This window comes from Pseudochaenichthys georgianus, chromosome 1 (genome assembly GCF_902827115.2).
Source record: "Pseudochaenichthys georgianus chromosome 1, fPseGeo1.2, whole genome shotgun sequence".
In the NCBI taxonomy this organism is placed as follows: domain Eukaryota; kingdom Metazoa; phylum Chordata; class Actinopteri; order Perciformes; family Channichthyidae; genus Pseudochaenichthys; species Pseudochaenichthys georgianus.
Window position 1 is genome coordinate 37,807,563 of NC_047503.1, and position 19,471 is coordinate 37,827,033.

General features: G+C 41.9%; 1 protein-coding gene across 4 annotated transcripts in view; it reads left to right on the top strand.

The window, feature by feature from the left end:
* The first annotated feature begins 1,038 nt into the window (after positions 1–1,038).
* znf827 (zinc finger protein 827) overlaps positions 1,039–19,471 on the top strand; it is a 67,341-nt gene continuing 48,908 nt past the window's right edge. For all 4 annotated transcript variants that reach the window (XM_034086130.1, XM_071203479.1, XM_034086137.1 and 1 more), the window contains exon 1: positions 1,039–1,412. In XM_034086130.1, coding sequence (XP_033942021.1) covers positions 1,370–1,412 — 43 coding nt within the window. In that variant the 5' untranslated portion in view covers positions 1,039–1,369. The remainder of the gene's footprint in view (positions 1,413–19,471) is intronic.

The window sequence follows — 19,471 nt, forward strand, 5'->3', positions numbered from 1 at the left end:
AAAGCCCCAACACCCAGCTGAGAGGGAGGAGGACTCAGCTCTGGCCAGTTTTGCTCTCTCAACTTTGATGAGGAGATGACTACATTGGGTTGGATAACTGTTGGACTGTTATTGTTCCTACCTGATTGAATACTGGTTCCCACACAATGTACTTTTTCTTCCACTAAAAACTATTATTTTAATAGTAAAATTCCAGGTATAACTCAGCAGGCTGTTTTTAAATGAGCAGCACGACATGTATGAAGACTGTGTGTGGGGTAGGAGGATATGACAGCAATATACCTAATTAATATATAGGATTTTTGAAAATGAGGATGTTTGTTGTAATTAATTAAGCTCAAGTTGCAGCTTTCAGTTGTGTTTTGCTTCATGCAACTTTTTATATCGTTTTTTTAAATCATGTTAAAATAGAAACTTTAGAGGGAAACAATAGTGGTTCTAATAAGCCAAATGCTTGAAATGTCTTTCCTTCTGTGTAGGTTCTCCTGGTTTTAAGATAATATTACTAAAAACACACAAAAACACGTTATAATTACATAGCATTATAGAATGTATGTAAAGTTAGCAAAATCATTGTGTAGAAAAAGCCAAAGATTCAATATTGAAATACAAAAATGGCTTTTCAGCATTTTAATTCCACCATGAAGCAAAGGGGATGCTTAGCTTTAATTAAAATATACATTTTGTAATAGACTATTCTTCCCGGTTGTGCTAAAACAAGCTTAATTCACATGCCTCTGCTTTATGTAGGCTATTTCTCAGTCTAAATTGACATTCATGTTTGCATCATTCGCATAAATTATTATCGTCACTCCTCGTAATATTTTTGCAGGAAATTAAATGGACACCGTTAATGTATTCAATTCGATCAATATGCTCTCTCTGCTGATTTATACCATCTTTGCTTATTTTTTTTCAAATACATTTTCTTTTCAGTAATACACCCTGAAAGCTTGGGGGCACCTTGTCCGTACGCTGCTCTCGGGGGCGCGCAAGAGCGTGTTTGAGTGTGTGCGTGAGTGTGTGTGAGAGAGCGTGTGAATGTGTGTGAGTGAGCGTGTGTGTGTGTGTGCCTGCGCGCGTGTGTGTGTCTGCTCTGCTGTTGCTGCCCTTTGATCCCTGCATTAGTGTTAGTTAGGGGCTCGGAGACACACTTGCACCGAGAGCAGCCATAGTCAAGACACGGCAACAACAACAGCGGCACCTCCTCCGCCTGTGTTCCCATTCCCCAACAATACACTTTAAACCGAGCAAAGCCAGGTGCACGACCGAGTCCCTGCCATCACTGGCGCCTCCAGTCTCAATGGGAAAAACCTTTTTTCTTCTTATCCCTAAACAAGGACGAGAATGTGATTAAAAACGGGGGAAAATGCCAAGGAGGAAGCAGGAGCAACCCAAGCGCCTGCCTTCACGTAAGTCGGATTTGTACCATTTTAATGTCTCTCCGTGTGTTTTGCGCAGTAGTTTAGGGTTAAAGAGGTGAAACAGACAAAAGACTCGGCGTAGGTTATTTCTCCCTTTTTAGGTCCGAGCGAGGCAGCCATGTTGTTGGCGATGGGTAACGTTAGCTGAGGCAGTGAGTGGATAAATGATACGTGGCTTTATTAAAGAGTATAATCGATTGGAGGTCCGGTTCCGCTAAAGGTTGCGGTCAGTTGGCATGTCGGTAATGTGTGTGTGACGGAATAACGGCCGAGCGTTTTCGGTAATGTGCTCGCCTCTGCTTGCTCGCTTTTTCGGGTAGAAAGGGGAGGATCTGGGAGTCTGGCCGCAATAAAATGAAGGGTCAGTCGGATCAGACATCCAGAGTCTGGCTCCCCCATACCCCCGTGTTCCTAGTTAGCAATAGCGCTATCTAGCAACCTCGGTAAACTTAATTTCCTCTGATAAACGTGTAACTTTCACCCCGTAGTTTTTGCTGCTCCAAATCGCGGAACCGAATTTGTTCGCGCTTGTTTGTCGTCGACTTTAAAAAGTGTGGAGAGAATGTCTTTCTTTTTTACCCCAGGGCAATGTGTGTGTTTTTTTTCTACCCCTCCCAGTCTGCATGCAGGCTATGTCAGAGCCATGGTCGGTCACCTGAAGTTCAGGGTTTTTCCCCCATTCCCTTTGCAGCCATTCATTGCAGACAGACTACGATCAATAACGCGGTTAGAAAAGGGAAGCGACAGTTTTGCTCTCCTACGTTGCTTTAACAAACAATTAACCGCAGCCGAAACCTATTGTAGTTTCCGTGTTGTTGATTTTGATGGGAGGTTGGTCTACTTTTGTACATTTGACCCTCCGTATCTTGGATGTTCGTATTGTGCCTTTTATCAGTCCAGATAATGAAAAAGCTGCGATAACATACTCCGGCCACTAGAGGATTGCTTAGAAGGTAGTGGGCAGTGACAACGACTATTTAAGAAATCATCCACCATGACATTTTCTGCTCAATACATGAGTAATCCAGCTCAATTAGTCACATTGGTGTGCAAAATGTAATGAATAATTAAGTGATTCATCTTTAGATCAACGACGTCCCAATACATTTATCTTATGACACACTATTTTCTTCATTTCTTAAATGTCAGACCATGCCAGCTGTTCATCAAAGCCTGTCACCATAAATAAAAGCACTTTAAGTTGTGACTTTTCCTCAGTTTACTTACATTTACAGGAACTGAGGAATGAATGAGCTCATGTCATACTTTAATATTGACATATTAAAACATGTACACATACAGTTATTCCTGTAGCTTCACAAAGAAGACAAACATGCAGTTTTTTAATATTATTTTGGTAATATTTACTGATAAACAGCTCAGAGGATTTACCTAGGGTTGAACTTGGGAAATGGCAGCGGTTGGTTCAGAGGTAAAGGTGGAGAGTTGGTGACAGTAGTGAGGGTGTTACTGAGTGGCAGGGAGATATTTGTACAGTGAAATGCTTCATAAGGAGTATGTAAGCCATATGGTTGAACTGCACAGAACAGGGTCATGATATTTATGTATCACATATTAATGTATATATATATATAACCCATTGCAGCCTCTTTACTACCACTCTGCATACCGAGGCTTATTTAGGGAGCTTGTTCACTGAATATCTTCCTTATCTGTTACCAACATCTGTGTTTTATGAAGCGAATTTAGTGTTCTGTGTACACGTGAAATACATGCAGTTATCTTCATACCTAAAGCAGGGTGCATTCTGCTAAATGTCCATTTGTTAGTGGCATTCATAAATAAGTAGGTGCATAGTACAGTATGGGGTACATCCAGTGATGGTGGATTAAGAAAGAATGGTGGCTTTCATAATTGGAGTAAAGTGTGACTTCCTGGTCAAATCAAAAGTCAAAACAAAACTCTAGTCTTTAGATTTTTTGTGATATAATTTAGTAGCTACATTTAAATATATAACTTGTTGACATAATTGTTTTGAAGCTCTTAATATGATGCCCACCTAGGTTAGGTATCTCAATTGATTGTCTATTTAAAAACCTTAATGCACCCTGGAGTTTAATTTTGACTACTCAGATAATGTTAAAATAAAAAATAGAATATTTAGGTTTTCTTTGTTTCAAATATAACAAAAATACATAAGCTTAATCACTTCTGATTTATAAAAAACAAGAGGGAAATAATAAATCAATGTCCCATCAGAAAAATTGTGTTATCCAACGATTAAAATGCATGAGGTTGTGTACTGAAGCTCTGTTTCACACAGTGGCCTCATTATATTGTCTGGATCCGTCAAACATGAAGTCCAATATTTCCCATCTTTTGGACAAGAGGAGAAAGTTAGTCCATGTCAACCTTTCAATTAAGCAGCTTTGTAATTGGTCTGTAACAGAAATACCCCTCACCCACGTATCTGAAATGATGTACTCCTGTGTAGGCGCTGTACTGGAGCACGACTGTGCCTGTGTTCCCGGCTTTAAATGAAAGCCTTTTCTGATTTCTTTGTTTTTTCCCCTCCTCAGTCAACAAACTGTCAACAAAAAGTATGAATTTGTCAGAAGCTTTCTGCGCTTTGTTTTGGATCTTCCCACTCTGGATAGGAAGTGTCACCCTCTGTCAGTCTGTGTGTTTTCATTATTCAGCCAACAACACCCTGGTGGTGTGCCAGCCAGCAAGCACAATATCGAGCTTCAAATCTCTTCATCTGTGGTGAAAAAGGGCAAGCCAATACACTGGCTTTAATGCTGGAGGTGCTTTATCTTAGCACAGACCCAGATATATGGCCTGTGTAGCCCAGTGTGCACTGTCCTTTTGTGTGTGGCACAGCTTGCGAGAGGAGACTATTCTTGAAGTGTGTGTGTGCAGGGCACGCACATGTGAAAGTGATCTAGTGTGTTTGTGTGTGTGTGTTTGTCTGTAGGTACATAAGCCGGCTATGGAGGTCACAGTACAGTATGGCGCCTTCACTCTGACAAGTAAACATGACCTTTGGTGCCACAATGAAAACTGCCATTCTTTATGACCTTGCAGTGTGTTATTGTTGGTATAATTTAGCTGCCTTATTATTCTCTCTTTAAAGTTGCAGATAGTAGAAACGCTTAGGGTTTTGTATGTGTGACTTTGTGGTTTCAAAAATGACATTGAAGAAGTCAATATAAGCCTATATCCATTATTGTTTGGCATATATCATTTCAAAATGTTGATATTATAGTCTGTTGTCATTAGGTCAAACGTTACCATTAAGATTTCTCAACGAGAAGTCATTCTTGTCCTCAAAATAAAGTGGGTGTGGATGTTAAAAATATGAACTGAGAGTCCATATCATAAACAGCACAACCGTAACTATATATTTAGATATTTGCATCCTGCCTGCTTATCCAATGGTAATCTACATTTCAAATGGGGGAGATTTTTGAATCGTTTCCAGACTGATATCGGCTCTTCTTTGTCAGCCAATAGCTGACTGACTGGGTGGCTCTCTACCTCACTGTAATGGCGGGTCACTGGCTCCCTTCCACTTGCTATGATTATAATGACCTTGGTAGGGCTGGGGCCCGAAAAACATTGGATTAAGGGGAAAGGAAAATTAGAGGAGGTTTCCATTTCGCTCTTGGCATAAGATTTGTGGGGTATTTCTGCCAAGAATCCCGTACCTCACCACCACCGCTACGTCCCCCCCCTCAGGTTGATGGGGCTTGGGTGCTCTGGCGGTGTCGGGCGAGTGAAGCTCAAGCGAATAATGATACACAGACTTTAACTTAGAAATGAATTAAAGGGCAGGGGAAAGGTGGTGGATGCCTCGCTCACCATACACTGTCACAGAGAAGTGAGAAACCGGCTTGTAGCGAACATACAGCCGCCAAACTGGACTCTGTCTTTTGCTCGATAGTAAATGTAAACACCGATGTAAATACACCGGTCACGTTTGATGGGCCTGGCTAAATCTTAGGTGTGAATCTTATACACATACGCTAAGCTTATTTTAAAATGGCACGGTACATAGGCAGCACGGTAGTGATGCGTTTCAGGGTAAATACAACTTAAAAATAAATGTTTATGCTCTATTCAGTTAAAATGCTAGTAAGTTGAAGATTTAGTAACATTTATCTTTGGAGAGAAACTTGAATAAATACGTTTGTTTGAGGGAGATTACTTTTATCTTAGATAAGGATTTCAAATAGATACTGGAGAGGGAATTATGACTACCTAACCCTAGCTATTAGCAGGTTATGATACATAAACAACACCACTAACGCCCATCTTTTTAAAATCTAATCAAATTGGCAAATTGAAATACAATGATGACTTCCTCATTGTTTCATAATATTATTGAAATGTTTATTTTTATACAAATAACCACCATAGATGACAATAACAAAGAAGAATATAATATAAAAAAAGTCTTGCCTGTGTATAATCTTTTTTTATTCAGCAATCTATGAAGAATTGTATTAATAATAAGAATCTATTACATTTTATTTTCCATCCCTCAAGAGATGTAATTGTCCAGTAAAATGTTCTAGCCTCTGATGACCTTTATCTACCTCACTTATCATTTCTAATCACATCTTCAGTAAAAAGCTATTCAGGGCAACAAGTTTGAAGATTCATAACTGTGTTGTTTCAGGGTGTGGGTCTTTTAAGGTCGAAGCCGGTATGTATTTATATAAAATGTTTTTCCTTACATAACCGTACCCTCTGAACACCCTTTGAACTCAATATCTGGAGGCTGTGTCTTGTCAGAAAAGCTTTAAATGTTAGCTTAGTTATGCTAGTCAAAGTCCATTCATCTAATATATCCTAAAGATTATTTAGATCTCCCGTTTAAGAGCATCGTGGAATCCTGGTGAATTACAGAAAGACCAGGCATCAAGAAGTTGATCAGACATAAATCAAAACCCAAGTTATTTGTGATCTATGGCTTTTTAAAAGAAAATCGTCTTGAGTTGCTCCTTTTTTTAAATTGTTGCTCTTATCTCGTCTTATAACTCTCACATTTTCTTGATTCCAAAACATTTGAGGTCACTGGAAGGAAGGAGGCATGCGTGTTTAATAATTTAGCAACACAAATGTGTTTTCGGCAGAAGAGCTGGTTAAGTGTGTACTCTGCTTGTATTAGTCTAGATATCGGTCCCAGAAGTCTAAATAAAGGTTGCGATCGATGACTTATGAGGCCCCTACTGGTTCAATTGATCATAAGAAAGTTGTGTCCATTGGTTTGCTGTGCCTCACTAGCAACCATCTATTTTGGAAATGAGTCATGAAACATTCATTTTTTCTCATGACTAATTCCCTTTTCTATCAAGCAGCAAAAAAGTTGTGAATAATGAGTTTGAGTTAACTTGCCTAACCTAACGTAGCCCGTCATGCAGTGTGACTGGTGTGCATGCTCACATTGCGATGTCAATGATGAGGGGTGTATTTTGAGCCCTACAGCTCACCCCAACTGTTAAAGTTGCTCACATGTGAAATGGCAAAGCAACAAAGTTAGAAGGCATCTTTTATTGAAAATATTGTGCTTTGTACTTTATTATGAATATATTTGATTGGTAAATATTATCACATAATAACTTAACTTAACTTAAACATTTTTATCGTGGGAGTTTGATGGATACTGATAGAGAGGTGAAGTCCCTCCCCTTCCGGTGGACCTCCATGGGACCTTATTTCGGAAAAGTTATGCATTGAAGTCAATGGAGAGAGAAAGATTATCTTTCGATCCCGTTTGAATTGTGCCACGAATTACACATATGATGTTTGTCAATTTAAAAGATAATTTTACAAGTCAAAAAAATTAAAATGTGTCGTAAAACTGTGAAGTAACACTTTTTTTTGTGTGAACCGCTCAATGAACTACATCTCCCGTCTCGCACCACACACCCAGACGGCCGTCACGTTGGCACATTGCACCTCTTTCTTTCAGAATGAAGTGAAAAGTATTAAAAGAGGTCAAAATCACTCCGAGCATGTTGAGAACTGTACATACACAAAGGGGGAGTTAGTCGGTTCCGTAAGAGCCAGCATGCGGGACCGGGATTCTGGGATTTGTAGTCTTTCTAGTTGCATATTTTTCTTAGTCTTATATTTCAACAGTTTTACGACAAACTGTGACTTTTTTGACATGGAATTTGAAATGATTATTTAAGATTGACAAACATCATATGTGTAATTCGTGGCACAAATCAAACGGGATCGAAAGATAATCTTTCTCTCTCCATTGACTTCAATGCATATTTTTTCCGAAATAACGTCCCATGAGTCCCACCGGAAGGGGAGGGACTTCGCCTCTCTATAGAGATGGTTTCACAGCTACAGTTTTTCAAACACGTAAAAAAAGGAAGTTGCTACGGAATGCGGTTCTTATATTCTTTTGTCAACCTTACTCGTATTCTCAGTGCAAGTACCACACACTTGTTTTTAGTCCTGCATTTACCAGGGATGTAAGAAATCGAGTGCTTGTTCTTTCTAGTTTATGATGTTGTCTGTTTGCATTTGCTAAAAAAACAACCCTGAAATGGTCAAGTTTTCAAACCCTTTATGTTTTATCAGCATCTCATTACACGTTACATCTGTATTTTGTTTCTTAAGATGTTTGTTATCTCATCACTTCAAAGTGCCTTCTCTACGCATTCCACCCTCCTGCAGCCGAAATCAGGTATCAGTACTCGCCCTGGTCCCTCTAGTACAGTACCTGGTCTCAATCAGAGCCCCCTCTGTGTGGAATGGAATCGCCTCAGCCTTGGTAACGATTTTTCCCGTGTTGACAAGTCACAACATGGAGATCTACAGCTCGGAGAGCAGCCCTTTGGCTACACAGAGCCCTGCTTGCACTGAGTAATAGCAATCTCACAGGAGTAGCAGGCTTTCAGCTGGCAGCAGTTCATACAGAACAGCTCGCCGGTGCAGCTGGGAAAGACAGAGCAGAGCAGAGAGGGAGAGAAGAGCTGGTGGTGGTAGCAGTGGAGATGGAGGGAGGGAGGAGGTGGAGAGGAAGAGCTGTTAAGAGCTTTGGGCGGTTTCTCTGTTGTTGTACCACACAAGTGCATCCAGGCCCTGCAGGACAAGCCTTTAACAGGCATGAGGGATGGAGAGCATGAGAGGAGAGGAGGAGGAGGAGGAGAAGGCGGCGGCGGCGGCGGCAGTGGCAGTGGAGGAGGAGGTGGTGGTCTGGGGAGCTGAAGCCGGCCAGTCGTGCCAGACGCCCGCTCTAAACAGGGATGTGATTTATTGTTGGACTCTGTCTCACGTTTCACTCCTCGAAAGTACTCAAATTACAATATAAAAAGATGAAGAACTTCCCTAATTGTCTTCGTAGAAAGGCCATTGCCTGTGGGCTGTGAAGCATTTGTGATATTGAGAAGTTTTTGGCACTGCGCCGCATCTAATTTCTGTGTTTTTGGATTTGGTTTCTGCCTTTTCACCGTTTCTACTAACATACTGCTTGAGCTGTCCGTAACTCTGCGTTTTAAAACATATTAATCCTGTGTAGGCCATCGGAGTATGTATATTTTTGCCAGGGGGCTTAAAATGGCTTTTGGCCAACACGTTGATCTTTGTCGCCCTCGCTGAATGCACTCTGCACAGCGCGGTGCTATGAGATGACCTCACTTCCTGTGTGGGTAGAGCAGGGCAGGAGGCCTCTTACACACACATGCACACAGGCTCTCTCTCAAGCATAGCCAGGCTCTAGTTAGCCTTTAGTGCACAAGCAATGCTAACCCCTCTCTCCTTTTGCAGTGGAAGTGTTTCCACATTGCACATTTAGGCAGTCAAGAGCAAGGCACGAGCTAATGTCTTTAACTAGCCGGGCTAACAGCTGTGTGTCTGCAGCTTTTTGGGAAGCGGCATCAGTTTTATAGGGAGATTAAAAGTACAGAGAAGGAGGGGGGGCGTTTCAGACACGGGATAGTAGGACCATAAGGCAGTGACAGCTCTCTAGGGAAACCATATATCACCTCTAAAAGGAAGTGGAAGTGTTTGGCTCCGGGACAAGAATCCCGAGAAGTTAAAATCATTGATGTGATGTCATCTCGGAGAAAGCCATTGTCAGTGCCGTGTGAGGTTATTTATGATGCTAAAAATGCAGGTGAGCATCTTGACTAATACAGTGTTGTGGAGAAGACGTTTTCATTGGCACAATGTGGTCATAGCATCACCCAGTGCATTAAACAAACGACTCACCTGACTCAGGTCTCATCCTCTCCTTGTTTACCAAGGGCATTTGGTCACTTGGGTTTGTCCTTGTGATGCTAATGAGATAAGCTAATCACTGGATGTTTCATTGAGAGTTGAGAGCCCTGTAGTTTATTGTTCCTCTAAGAACCATAACCAGACGCAGAAACGCGTGGCGCCGGATGAATTAGCAGACATGGTTAATGAATGAATGGTCGTAGGTAGCTCGGCTCATGATTGCCCGTATGTTCACAGCACTCCCCGCGGGTGTTTTGAATGGGGGCCATGTTGGTTCAGATTGCCATGTCATTAATCCCTCGTACTCTACAGGGGAGTGGTCAGCGGCAGATGTATTTGCACTTCCTCCAGAAGGTTTTCTAGATTAGCACAAATCCTCCCTGAAAAAACATTTAAAAACCTCATTTGGCACGCACAGCCAGACTTTGTGCTCATCGCTGGCCAAAGACTGCCATCCCACCCTCGACATCCCATTCTGTCTGACATCCCCTCGTTTTTTCATTTTTTTTTTTTATCCCCCCTACCTTGTGGTTCTCTGAGCTTAGCCCCGTGTCGATTCAGACAGCGCAGTGTAATTGTTTAGAAACTCGGTTCTAAATTTGCATGTAGCGAGCAGCCACTTTTCCAGTTTCAGTGGTTTGACCTTGTTGCACCTGCCAGCCAGAAATGAGATCATCAGAAGAGCAGACGAGAAGCTGACATCTCTCCTCCACCTACCCATGGCTTTAAGTGATGGTTGTCATAGCAATCATTATGCCTCAGAACAGACTCAGTGGGTGAAGGATGGCTTTGAATGCGGCAGCCTCAGGTCACTACCTGGTTATGACGGAACAGATAGACCTATGAGGATTGGTTGCCGTATACAGTCTGCACACAGTAAACCGCTGCATACATTGCATGTCAAGTTCATATGGATCTCAGGTGAGGGTTACAATTACCGAGGCAATGTCTTTTATACCTTGAAGAAAGCAAGGCAGGTATTGGTGTAGGGGAGAGAGGAAGAGATGCATGGGGCGAACAATGCCTCTCATTCCCATCAGCTGCCCTGGCCGGCATTTAACATGGAGATTGGAAACGGAATAAGCTCTCCCCCCATTCTCCCTGGACCTGCATGTAAATGAGGTTAGCGGTTAGCTTTTCCTGCTGTGCCACGGCAATTCTTCTCACTCTCCTGCTCCCTCTTTTTCCTTTTCTTTTAATAATGGCCTGAAAGTGCTCCCCCCTTTCCTGGGGTAGGGACCAGGACCAATCCTGATTAGTGTCCCTGTCCTAAGTGACAGGACGAAATCCAAGCAGGCACTGCCTTGGGCGCCTCTGCCAAACAGCCGTCAAAGCAATACCACCATTAAAAAAAAAAGCCATCTTTACCCCCTCCCCCTCATTTCTCAAGAATCCCTCGTTCGTTCGTCTTCCTCGCTCCTCTGCTCACTCTCCCTTGCCGTCCCTTCTGAGTGTTTCTAATAGACGCCGCCTCTGTCGCGCTAACATACTGTCCACTTACATACATGCATGCACATATAGAATTACCCCACACTCTACTCCCACCGGACCTGGCTTTGTGTCCCTTGGTGGACTGGCAGCTATAGAGCCGAGTGTCCCTTTTGCCAGGAGGGTGATTTACAAACAATACATGGACGCTGTACACACTCCCACCTTCCACCCTCCCACTCTCTCTCTCACTTCTCTTCCACAGACACACAATCACCTCAGTGAGGAGCTTCAGTATGCCAGAGAACTACGCAGCAGGGTGATGGCCTGTTTCTTTTCGCACTTGTTTCAAAGAATGTACCCCGTCTACTTGAGAATGCTAGCGCGACATCCACGTCTTGCTTGAATGAGCTTACTTTGTTGACCGGAAGACACATGGATGGGATCTGACTTGTATGTCAAGTGACTTATAATTAGTCGTTTTCTAAAAGCACATGCAGTGCTAATATGAACTGTTAAAGAAAATATGCGAGAGATTAAAATGGGTTGAATAGTTGCGGGAATAAGCTAATTACTCATTGTTTTAGTATTTAGTACCGGCTTGTCCCTGAAGTAGCTGTAATATCTTCTGGATTTGTTACTACGCCAGTCTGTAGAAAACATTGTATACATAACAAAAACAACTACACCAGTGCAGCAAATGTATCTGGTTATGCCGATCCAAATGTATTGCCACCAAGTACATTTTAGATAAGAAAACCAGCAGTTGGCAAAAAGTAACTTGTGTTGTTGTGACCAATTGTGTGTCTGAGGCATACATTCTTGCTTTTTTCACACATGGATGTAAAAACACTTTTCATACAATATGTGGTGTTTTTAAGTGTGCTGCATGTGTTTGCCTGTGTTCAGTTTCCCAAACAAGGATGCCACCCACATATGCCTATTACTATGAGAGGGAACAGCTTGAGTCTTGATGAATAGGAACAGCTCTTCCTCGGAATCAAGAGATTGGTCCTTGTTGTTGTGTTGTGCGTTTAGACACTATACTGGCAATGCAAGTAACCAATGAATTCATTAATTTAAATAAACTGTTGGGAACAATTGCATGTATAGGTTTTAGGTAAAACGAGAAAGCGAGAGTTTACATTTTCAGTAATTACTTCATGATAAAGATTGCTAATTTATTATCATTTATTTTGAGAAAACAAACCAACTCCACATCATCCATCAAAGTAGCCTACCGCTTCAAAAATGAAGGGATTGTGTTTGGGCTGGTTACAGGCAGACTAGGCATCTGGCTTATATTCACAATAAATGTAACATTATGATTCATAACATCACATTTTGGATGCATTTGTACTATATTCACAAACTAAAGCCCGATTGAAATGTGTCTTAAGCCTACGAGTAATAGAACAATAGAGTAATTAAAAAACACAATGGCCTAAACCCACTTAACAATAAGGAGTGCGCAAGTAGAATAAATCAGTGCAGACAAGTACAAACAAAATGGTGACAAGCAATAAACGCATGAAGAAACCGATGTGATCAAATGACTTTTTTTGAGCACCCTGTCCTGTCAGCAGTTTTAAATGCTGGGATTAGATTAATGCGGCTGAGTAAAACCCTCACCGACACCATGCTGTTAAAGACCCTGACACACTCATCTGTTTTGGGGTTTCTTTATCTAATTCCTTAGAGGGAAACCTTTTGTAAAACATTTTATAAACACAGACACTTGTTATTTTGTCAAATGAAAGCAGGAAATGATGTCCCTTTAGAGTGAGACCATGTGACACTACGTATAACAATGGACCGCTTGCATTTAATACTTTTAAAAGGATAATGTTTTGATTTAATAAATGGTACAGCAATGCGTTATGTCGTGGAGTACTCTCATCCAAATAGAAATTGTAGCTTTTTCTGTCAGTGAAATTATCTTTTTCTTATTCGTTTAATACATAGAATTGCATTCAGAGAGGATGACAACCTTGTCTGCCATAAGATCTTCTTTTCTAATGGATGTTAAGATGATTTAGTAGTGCTGGTTGAAAAAGCACGATTCAGCGTTACCGAAAGAGAGTGAATAGGTCGCTCATGATAACCAGTCAAACCATAGGATAGTGCCTTGGCAGTGATACTTACTTTATTATGTTTCACCTTTATAACCAGCCAGTTGGCCCTTGCCACTCTGCTTTGTCCCAGTGCAGCTATCCTTTATGTTGTTATGAACACAGTCAGAACCGATGCCAATGTTAGTCAGGCACCCAGTCGCTTGGAGAAATATTTTGAGTGACTCATGCCATCGACACATCAATGTGCTGTTATTGGAATATATAGCACGCTGATCTAACATTTGCCAATAAAAGGAGTGGGTTAAATCTGGCTGATTTGATATACCTTTCACCCACCACAAACACATGATATCCGCTATTTGTTGAAACTCCTACTATAAATACAAAAAGTGAGCCAATGCATTTTCCTCTTGATTTTATGAATGTCATCCATTTGGTCAGAAATCCTTGCCATTATGTAGGGGGGTACAATGTGACGAATACTGTAAGTGGCCTCTGTTGTAAACCGATTAGAAATTTAGATTTTTGGCAACATTAAATATGATTTGTATATCCATTTGATGATTAACCAATAACGACATTCCTTTGTGGTTATTTTATGAATCGATCATTTGTTGTTGACCAATAGCTGCTATTGAAAGGCTTGATAACAATTGGTTATTACGGAGGCCAATGGCTTTTTATCATGAAAGTTACCACAGTCACCCCTTGCATTATACATTCACATCTGAAACCAAATGCAGGTTTGCATTAAGAAATAATTCACGCACATTTTTACAGACAGCCCAAGGCAAAATACCTTTACAGGGGTTGCATACCATTAACTTACTAAGAAGTGTTTTCTAAATAAAACATGCAATAAACCCATTTTTTCTTTTCTAAAATACGTTTTTGGGCAACCATTGCCTTTTTAATCAAGTGATGGCTATGAAAAGGGGAGACGGAAGGGATGACACACGGATCATGGTCTCAGGCCGGATTCAAACCTGGGTCCTCTGCATGGGGACCATGCCCCATTACGAGGGCCGCCAGCTCTACAAACTGAGCTATACTACGACCCGAAATCTGCCCGCAGACATCCAGAGACTTTTCTGTTGAAGTTTTGGTTTTGGCCATCCTGACATTATGGCAGGTGTCTCCATGCCTTGAGGCTTTTTATGTTTCATATTTACACATCACTGACTGATTGGAAGAGTGCATTGGATAGTTCATTATTGATTCTAATGGCCTTTAGTCTTTTGAAGATATATCTGTTCTCCTTAGGAGTTGCAGTTCCCCACGTTCATAAAGCCAACTGTGTGTTTGCTTGCTTTCGCCACTTGGTTAGCAGATGCTAAAACATTAACAACATGTATAGATTAATTTGATTTAAGTGGATCTCCAATATCCAGTAATGGCCTTTGAAACTGACTTATTCCAGATTTGGAAAGCTTTATTAATCTGTAAAGTGGCACATGAATGCATCACTAGTTTCACCCTTGTTCTGATTTCACAGTTGCATTTCTTTCTAGACATTTTCCGAAGACGAATACTAAACGCACAAACATGACTTTGAAAGTCTCTGATAGTATGGCACAGTGATCACATCGTGACTGCCCTTTGTCCCTTCAGTTGAAATGGGGATTGGTAGACAGAGAAGGGATTTGACAGTCTCGTGTGTATAGATGTTTCAAACATTTTGATGCTGTTTTTGGGACTGTGACAGCGAACATTGGCCCATTTTCACTCGCCAATTAGGGTCATTAGCCCGATGCTGCAGTTTGCCTCGAGCCTGGGCTGTGGATTAATCCAAGAATGAGAATCCTAATCATGTAGTGAGAAACTCTGTGTTCAACTGCAGGGTGTTTAAATTAGATGAAAAAGTAAAAAAAAAATGCACATTTTCTGTATATATCTATTCCTGGTCGATTGATTTCTCATCCAGGCATTGATGTGATGACAATGACATGACTCGCAACACATTCACACATTTGGATCAGGATTTGGATATATGTAACATTATTGGAACTGCTACCCCCGTGACCCGACCACGGATAAGCGGGAGAAGATGGATGGATGGAAATTCACTCAACTAGGGCTGCTTGATTATGGCAAAAATCCTAATCTCGATTATTTGGGTCAATAATTGTAATTGCGATTATTCATTGACTTTGAAAACATCCATTTATTGGAGAATAAAAAAATGTGAACCATATGTTTTTAACAGTTGATTACCCTGAACTTTAAGTATAATTCAACTGAATAATAAAAAAATAATCGTTTTTATTTCGATTACCGTACTTTTCGGACTATAAAGCGCACCTGCATATAAGCCGCAGCAGCTAAATGGTCCGTCTGTCTTGCTCTCGTTCTGTCTCTCGGTTCCACTTTTACTTTGGCGCGCTACCTGTCTCACTCTTTTCCGGCCTCCAGCTTTTCCTGCTGGAGCCCGCCGCTTAAAGGTGGCGGGCGCGGACCGGTCATAGAGCCCATAGAGTTGAAGGTGGTTAATTGTACCTGTAAAATCCATAGATTTAAGAGGTTCCCTAGTGGCCGTTAGCTGTACAAGAAAAATGGGGGGGAAAAGTCGCGGCTTATAGTCCGAAAAGTACGGTACGTTGTTTTCGTAATCGTTTCACGCCATAATCGTAATCGCGATTTAAAATACGATTAATTGAGCAGCCCTACTCTCAACTGAGGAATGTGTACAGAAATAATGTATATAAGCATAATGGCAGGAGCCAGAATAACTACACAGCACACTGCTATTGAACCAAATTAATTTACAATGATGGTTGGTAGCAAATCTGCAATTTGAAAAACAGGTTTGTAAATCCCAACTTTTATATAACACTTATATTAAATGTTCACAACATTAGAGACGGTAAATAATATTTTGATGATTCAGTAAGAGAAACACATGTACAACATAATACGATCGCTCCAAAACATTTGTATCTAGGTTGTACTCTACTTTCCAGTCCAGCCTGAATCTTTGAAGGCAGGAAAAAGGCCTGTAGTTGTTGTCTCCTGATCTTTGTAATATGTTGGTTTATGCTGCAAAGATGCAACAAACATACACTTCCCTCCTACCAGCAGTTTAGGTCCATATCTTTGATGAGACATCTGAGGTTATGAGCAAATCTTTTTTACATGCGATGCTAAAACTGGAAGGGAAAAATAAACCAGGGAGTAAAGTACACTTCATCTGCATTGAGGAATTTCAGAGGTCTGGGTCTCTCTCGTCTCATTCTCTTCCAAGAACACTTCTCCTTCCTGTTTCACCTCTGGCACGCTGCCCAAAGTGCCCACAAACCACGGAGGCCAAGGCTGAAAATACACAGATGGTAATTTGCACTACATTTCAATACGACTCAACCGCCATTATATATAGCCATGATGCCTGATCCCTGATCCTCACCGAGTGTATCGTCTCACATCAGATTCCAAATAAAAGATGATTACTATTCGTACACCATGACAGAGATAGTTATTTGTTGAAGGAGTTATTCAACTGAAGGAGTTGATATAGAGTTTTCATAATGTTTTAAAAGTCTAACATGAAACACAGGAGCATTTCTTTCCCTGGATCAATCCTTTGCGTCCAAATAATTAATGACTAAAAGTAATATTTAATGGTTTAGTTTATTCTTGCATGGAAGATAAATTGGTGTCAGTTTTTGAAGTCACTTAAAGTAATGGCTTTGACAACTCCTATATAATTGACTACACATACAGTTGTATACAGGAAGTGTTGATTTTTAGAGTTTTAATTTAAAGACGTTAATGTCAAAGCGTGGTTTATATCCATAAGTCAAGTCACCCCATCTCCAAGTTAATGAAAAGTAAACAAGTTACCTGCTTCATTGTATGACATTTTCATGCACTTGTTGGTTGTCATGTTTCATCAACTTCCTAATGGAAATTCCATCATGGATAAACTTCGGAGCAATTATCATGTCGCTACTGCAAAAAAAAGTATTTAACAGATTGATGGTGTATAATGTAATAGGAAGGGGGGCTATATGTCTGCTAGCTCCCACACAACCAGCTGGATTTATTTCGAGCATCTGCGCTTTATTTATTTTTAACATTATATTATTCCCAGTTTAGGAGACAGGAAAAAGACTGTAAGAGATGAAGGGAGGGATATACAGGGAAAAAAAGATGTTGGTGTGAAAGGGATCAAGCTAGTGAGAGATTATGGAAAAGGGAAGCGATCCTGATCCAGTGTGTCCCAATTAATGGAATTACCTCCTTCCTCGGGAGGACTGTTAGTCATTTGCAGAGACGTGAGCCTGCCAGTAGAGCGTCGCTCCCACCATACTGTCCAGCAGCCGCTAATAAGGCAGTCCTGACCGCCGGGCGTGCTCATTAGCATAGCCCGCGGCCGTGGCAACCCCCGCCAGGGCCCAGCCGGACACTTAATTACCGCCGTGGCTCCGTCCTCACTGCATCCATACCCCTTCCTATGTCCTCACCCCCTGCTCTACCTCCTTAACCCACCCCCAAAGACACACACCCACCACCATCTCCCCCTCCCAGTCATAGCACAAAAGATGTAAGAATCATCATGTTGCCAGCGTAGATGTGATGGCTTTAGTCTTGGTATGTTGTGGCAGTCTTTAATGTTATTTCTTTTTTTATGGCTTTGTGCTCAGCAATCTGTGTGATTCCCTGACCTGCACTGCTTCTCTCGAGCTCGTGCTCCCTCTCCCTTTGCTTCTCCTACTCATTGCTGTATTGCTCGTGGGCATGACTCTCATTTTGACATCGGCACAGTATTGATGCACCCCTGTCCAGCCTGAATCGGCTAATGGCCTCCTCTTCTATCCTGCCCTGCCAAATCAACCCCTCCCCTAACCATCCCTTTATCTGTCCCTTCCTTCCTCCGCCTTCCCGTCTCCTCTCCCTCTACCCTGTTTAAGCCTGGGGTCAGTGAGGCCAATTTTCATGCCTGGCTAAGTCACAGAATAGCTGTGTGTGTGTGTGTGTGTGTGTGTGTGTGTATATGTGTGTATATGTGTGTGTCTGGGAAAGAGAGAGAGAGGGACTATGTTAGTCAGCAGCATCACACAAGTCATGTGCTGGGTGACCTCCTGACCTACCTTTACTCCAGTCCCCTTGCTCTTCTCTCTTTCTTCTCTCGGACTCTTAACTTCACCAGCCATCGTTCTGTTTGACAAGGAAAATCTGTCTGACTCCCGTACCACACACACACACACACACACACACACACACACACACACACACACACACACACACACACACACACACACACACACACACACACACACACACACACATACATGCACCCTTCTCTGACCTAGAAAAACAATGGCCAAAATAATCCTGCCAAGTTCACAAATGGAGATTGTTTACAGCACCGCGTGTTGAAACATGAACATGTACTCCAACTGTTTTATAATCTGTAGTTACTGTAGTTACAGGCTATCCCTTTTTTGTGTAACCCGTTAACACAACACTCAGGTTTTCCACTATAAGTCACAGAGGTGCGACATCAACATATTTAAGCTGCTCAATGTACAACTCTGTTCAAGCTCAAGCAGTTTGTTCTAGCCGGCCTCACAGCCTTTTCTTTATGTGGCCTCAGCTTGCACTTTGACTTGTTATGGCTCTCTTTGTCTATAATGTGGTGGTGCTATACATCTCAGTGGACCAGAGAGAAAACCCCCCGCCGCTGCACCACTGAATCACCCGTGTGTGTGAGTGATAACAGATCCAGACTGCTGAGCACCCCGCAGCTGTTTGTCTCAACATGCAAGTCATCCCCGCCATTACACCACTAAATGGTCCCCTTTCAGTGGCAGACGCTCGCCGCCATCACTTTGGGTGTTTGCAGTCACTGTCGCAGAGCCTGCCGCTGTATTGGAGGCAAAGCAGTTGAATGTGTTTCAGAAATGCAGTGGGGGGGAAGACTTCGGCATTAAATACATTCTCTGCTGTGGGTTTGCGGTCTAAATGTATGTATGCACGTCCATTTGTTTGCCCCCGTGCCTGTGGTGGGTATACAGCGGCAGTTGTGAGAACAGAGCTCAGGCGAACCCCCCTTAGAGATTAGGCCGGAGACCGTGACCTTGGGAAATGTCATTCCGCCCACGCGGGGTGGCTCGTCTGTGACACACAAAGCCATGGTAGTGGAGTGCATTAGTGCACTGTAGCACTCTGACAGAAGCCGAGTGGTGTGGTGTTGCGTTCAGCTGCACCTAACCCGGAGGTTTAAGAGTGAACCTAGGAAGCAAGAGAGTTCAGCCACAAAGCTGGGACCTTAGGTCAGCAATCTAGTGATTTCCCTCTAACCACATTACAGCCATTAGTGACTCTTGCTGCTTTTCG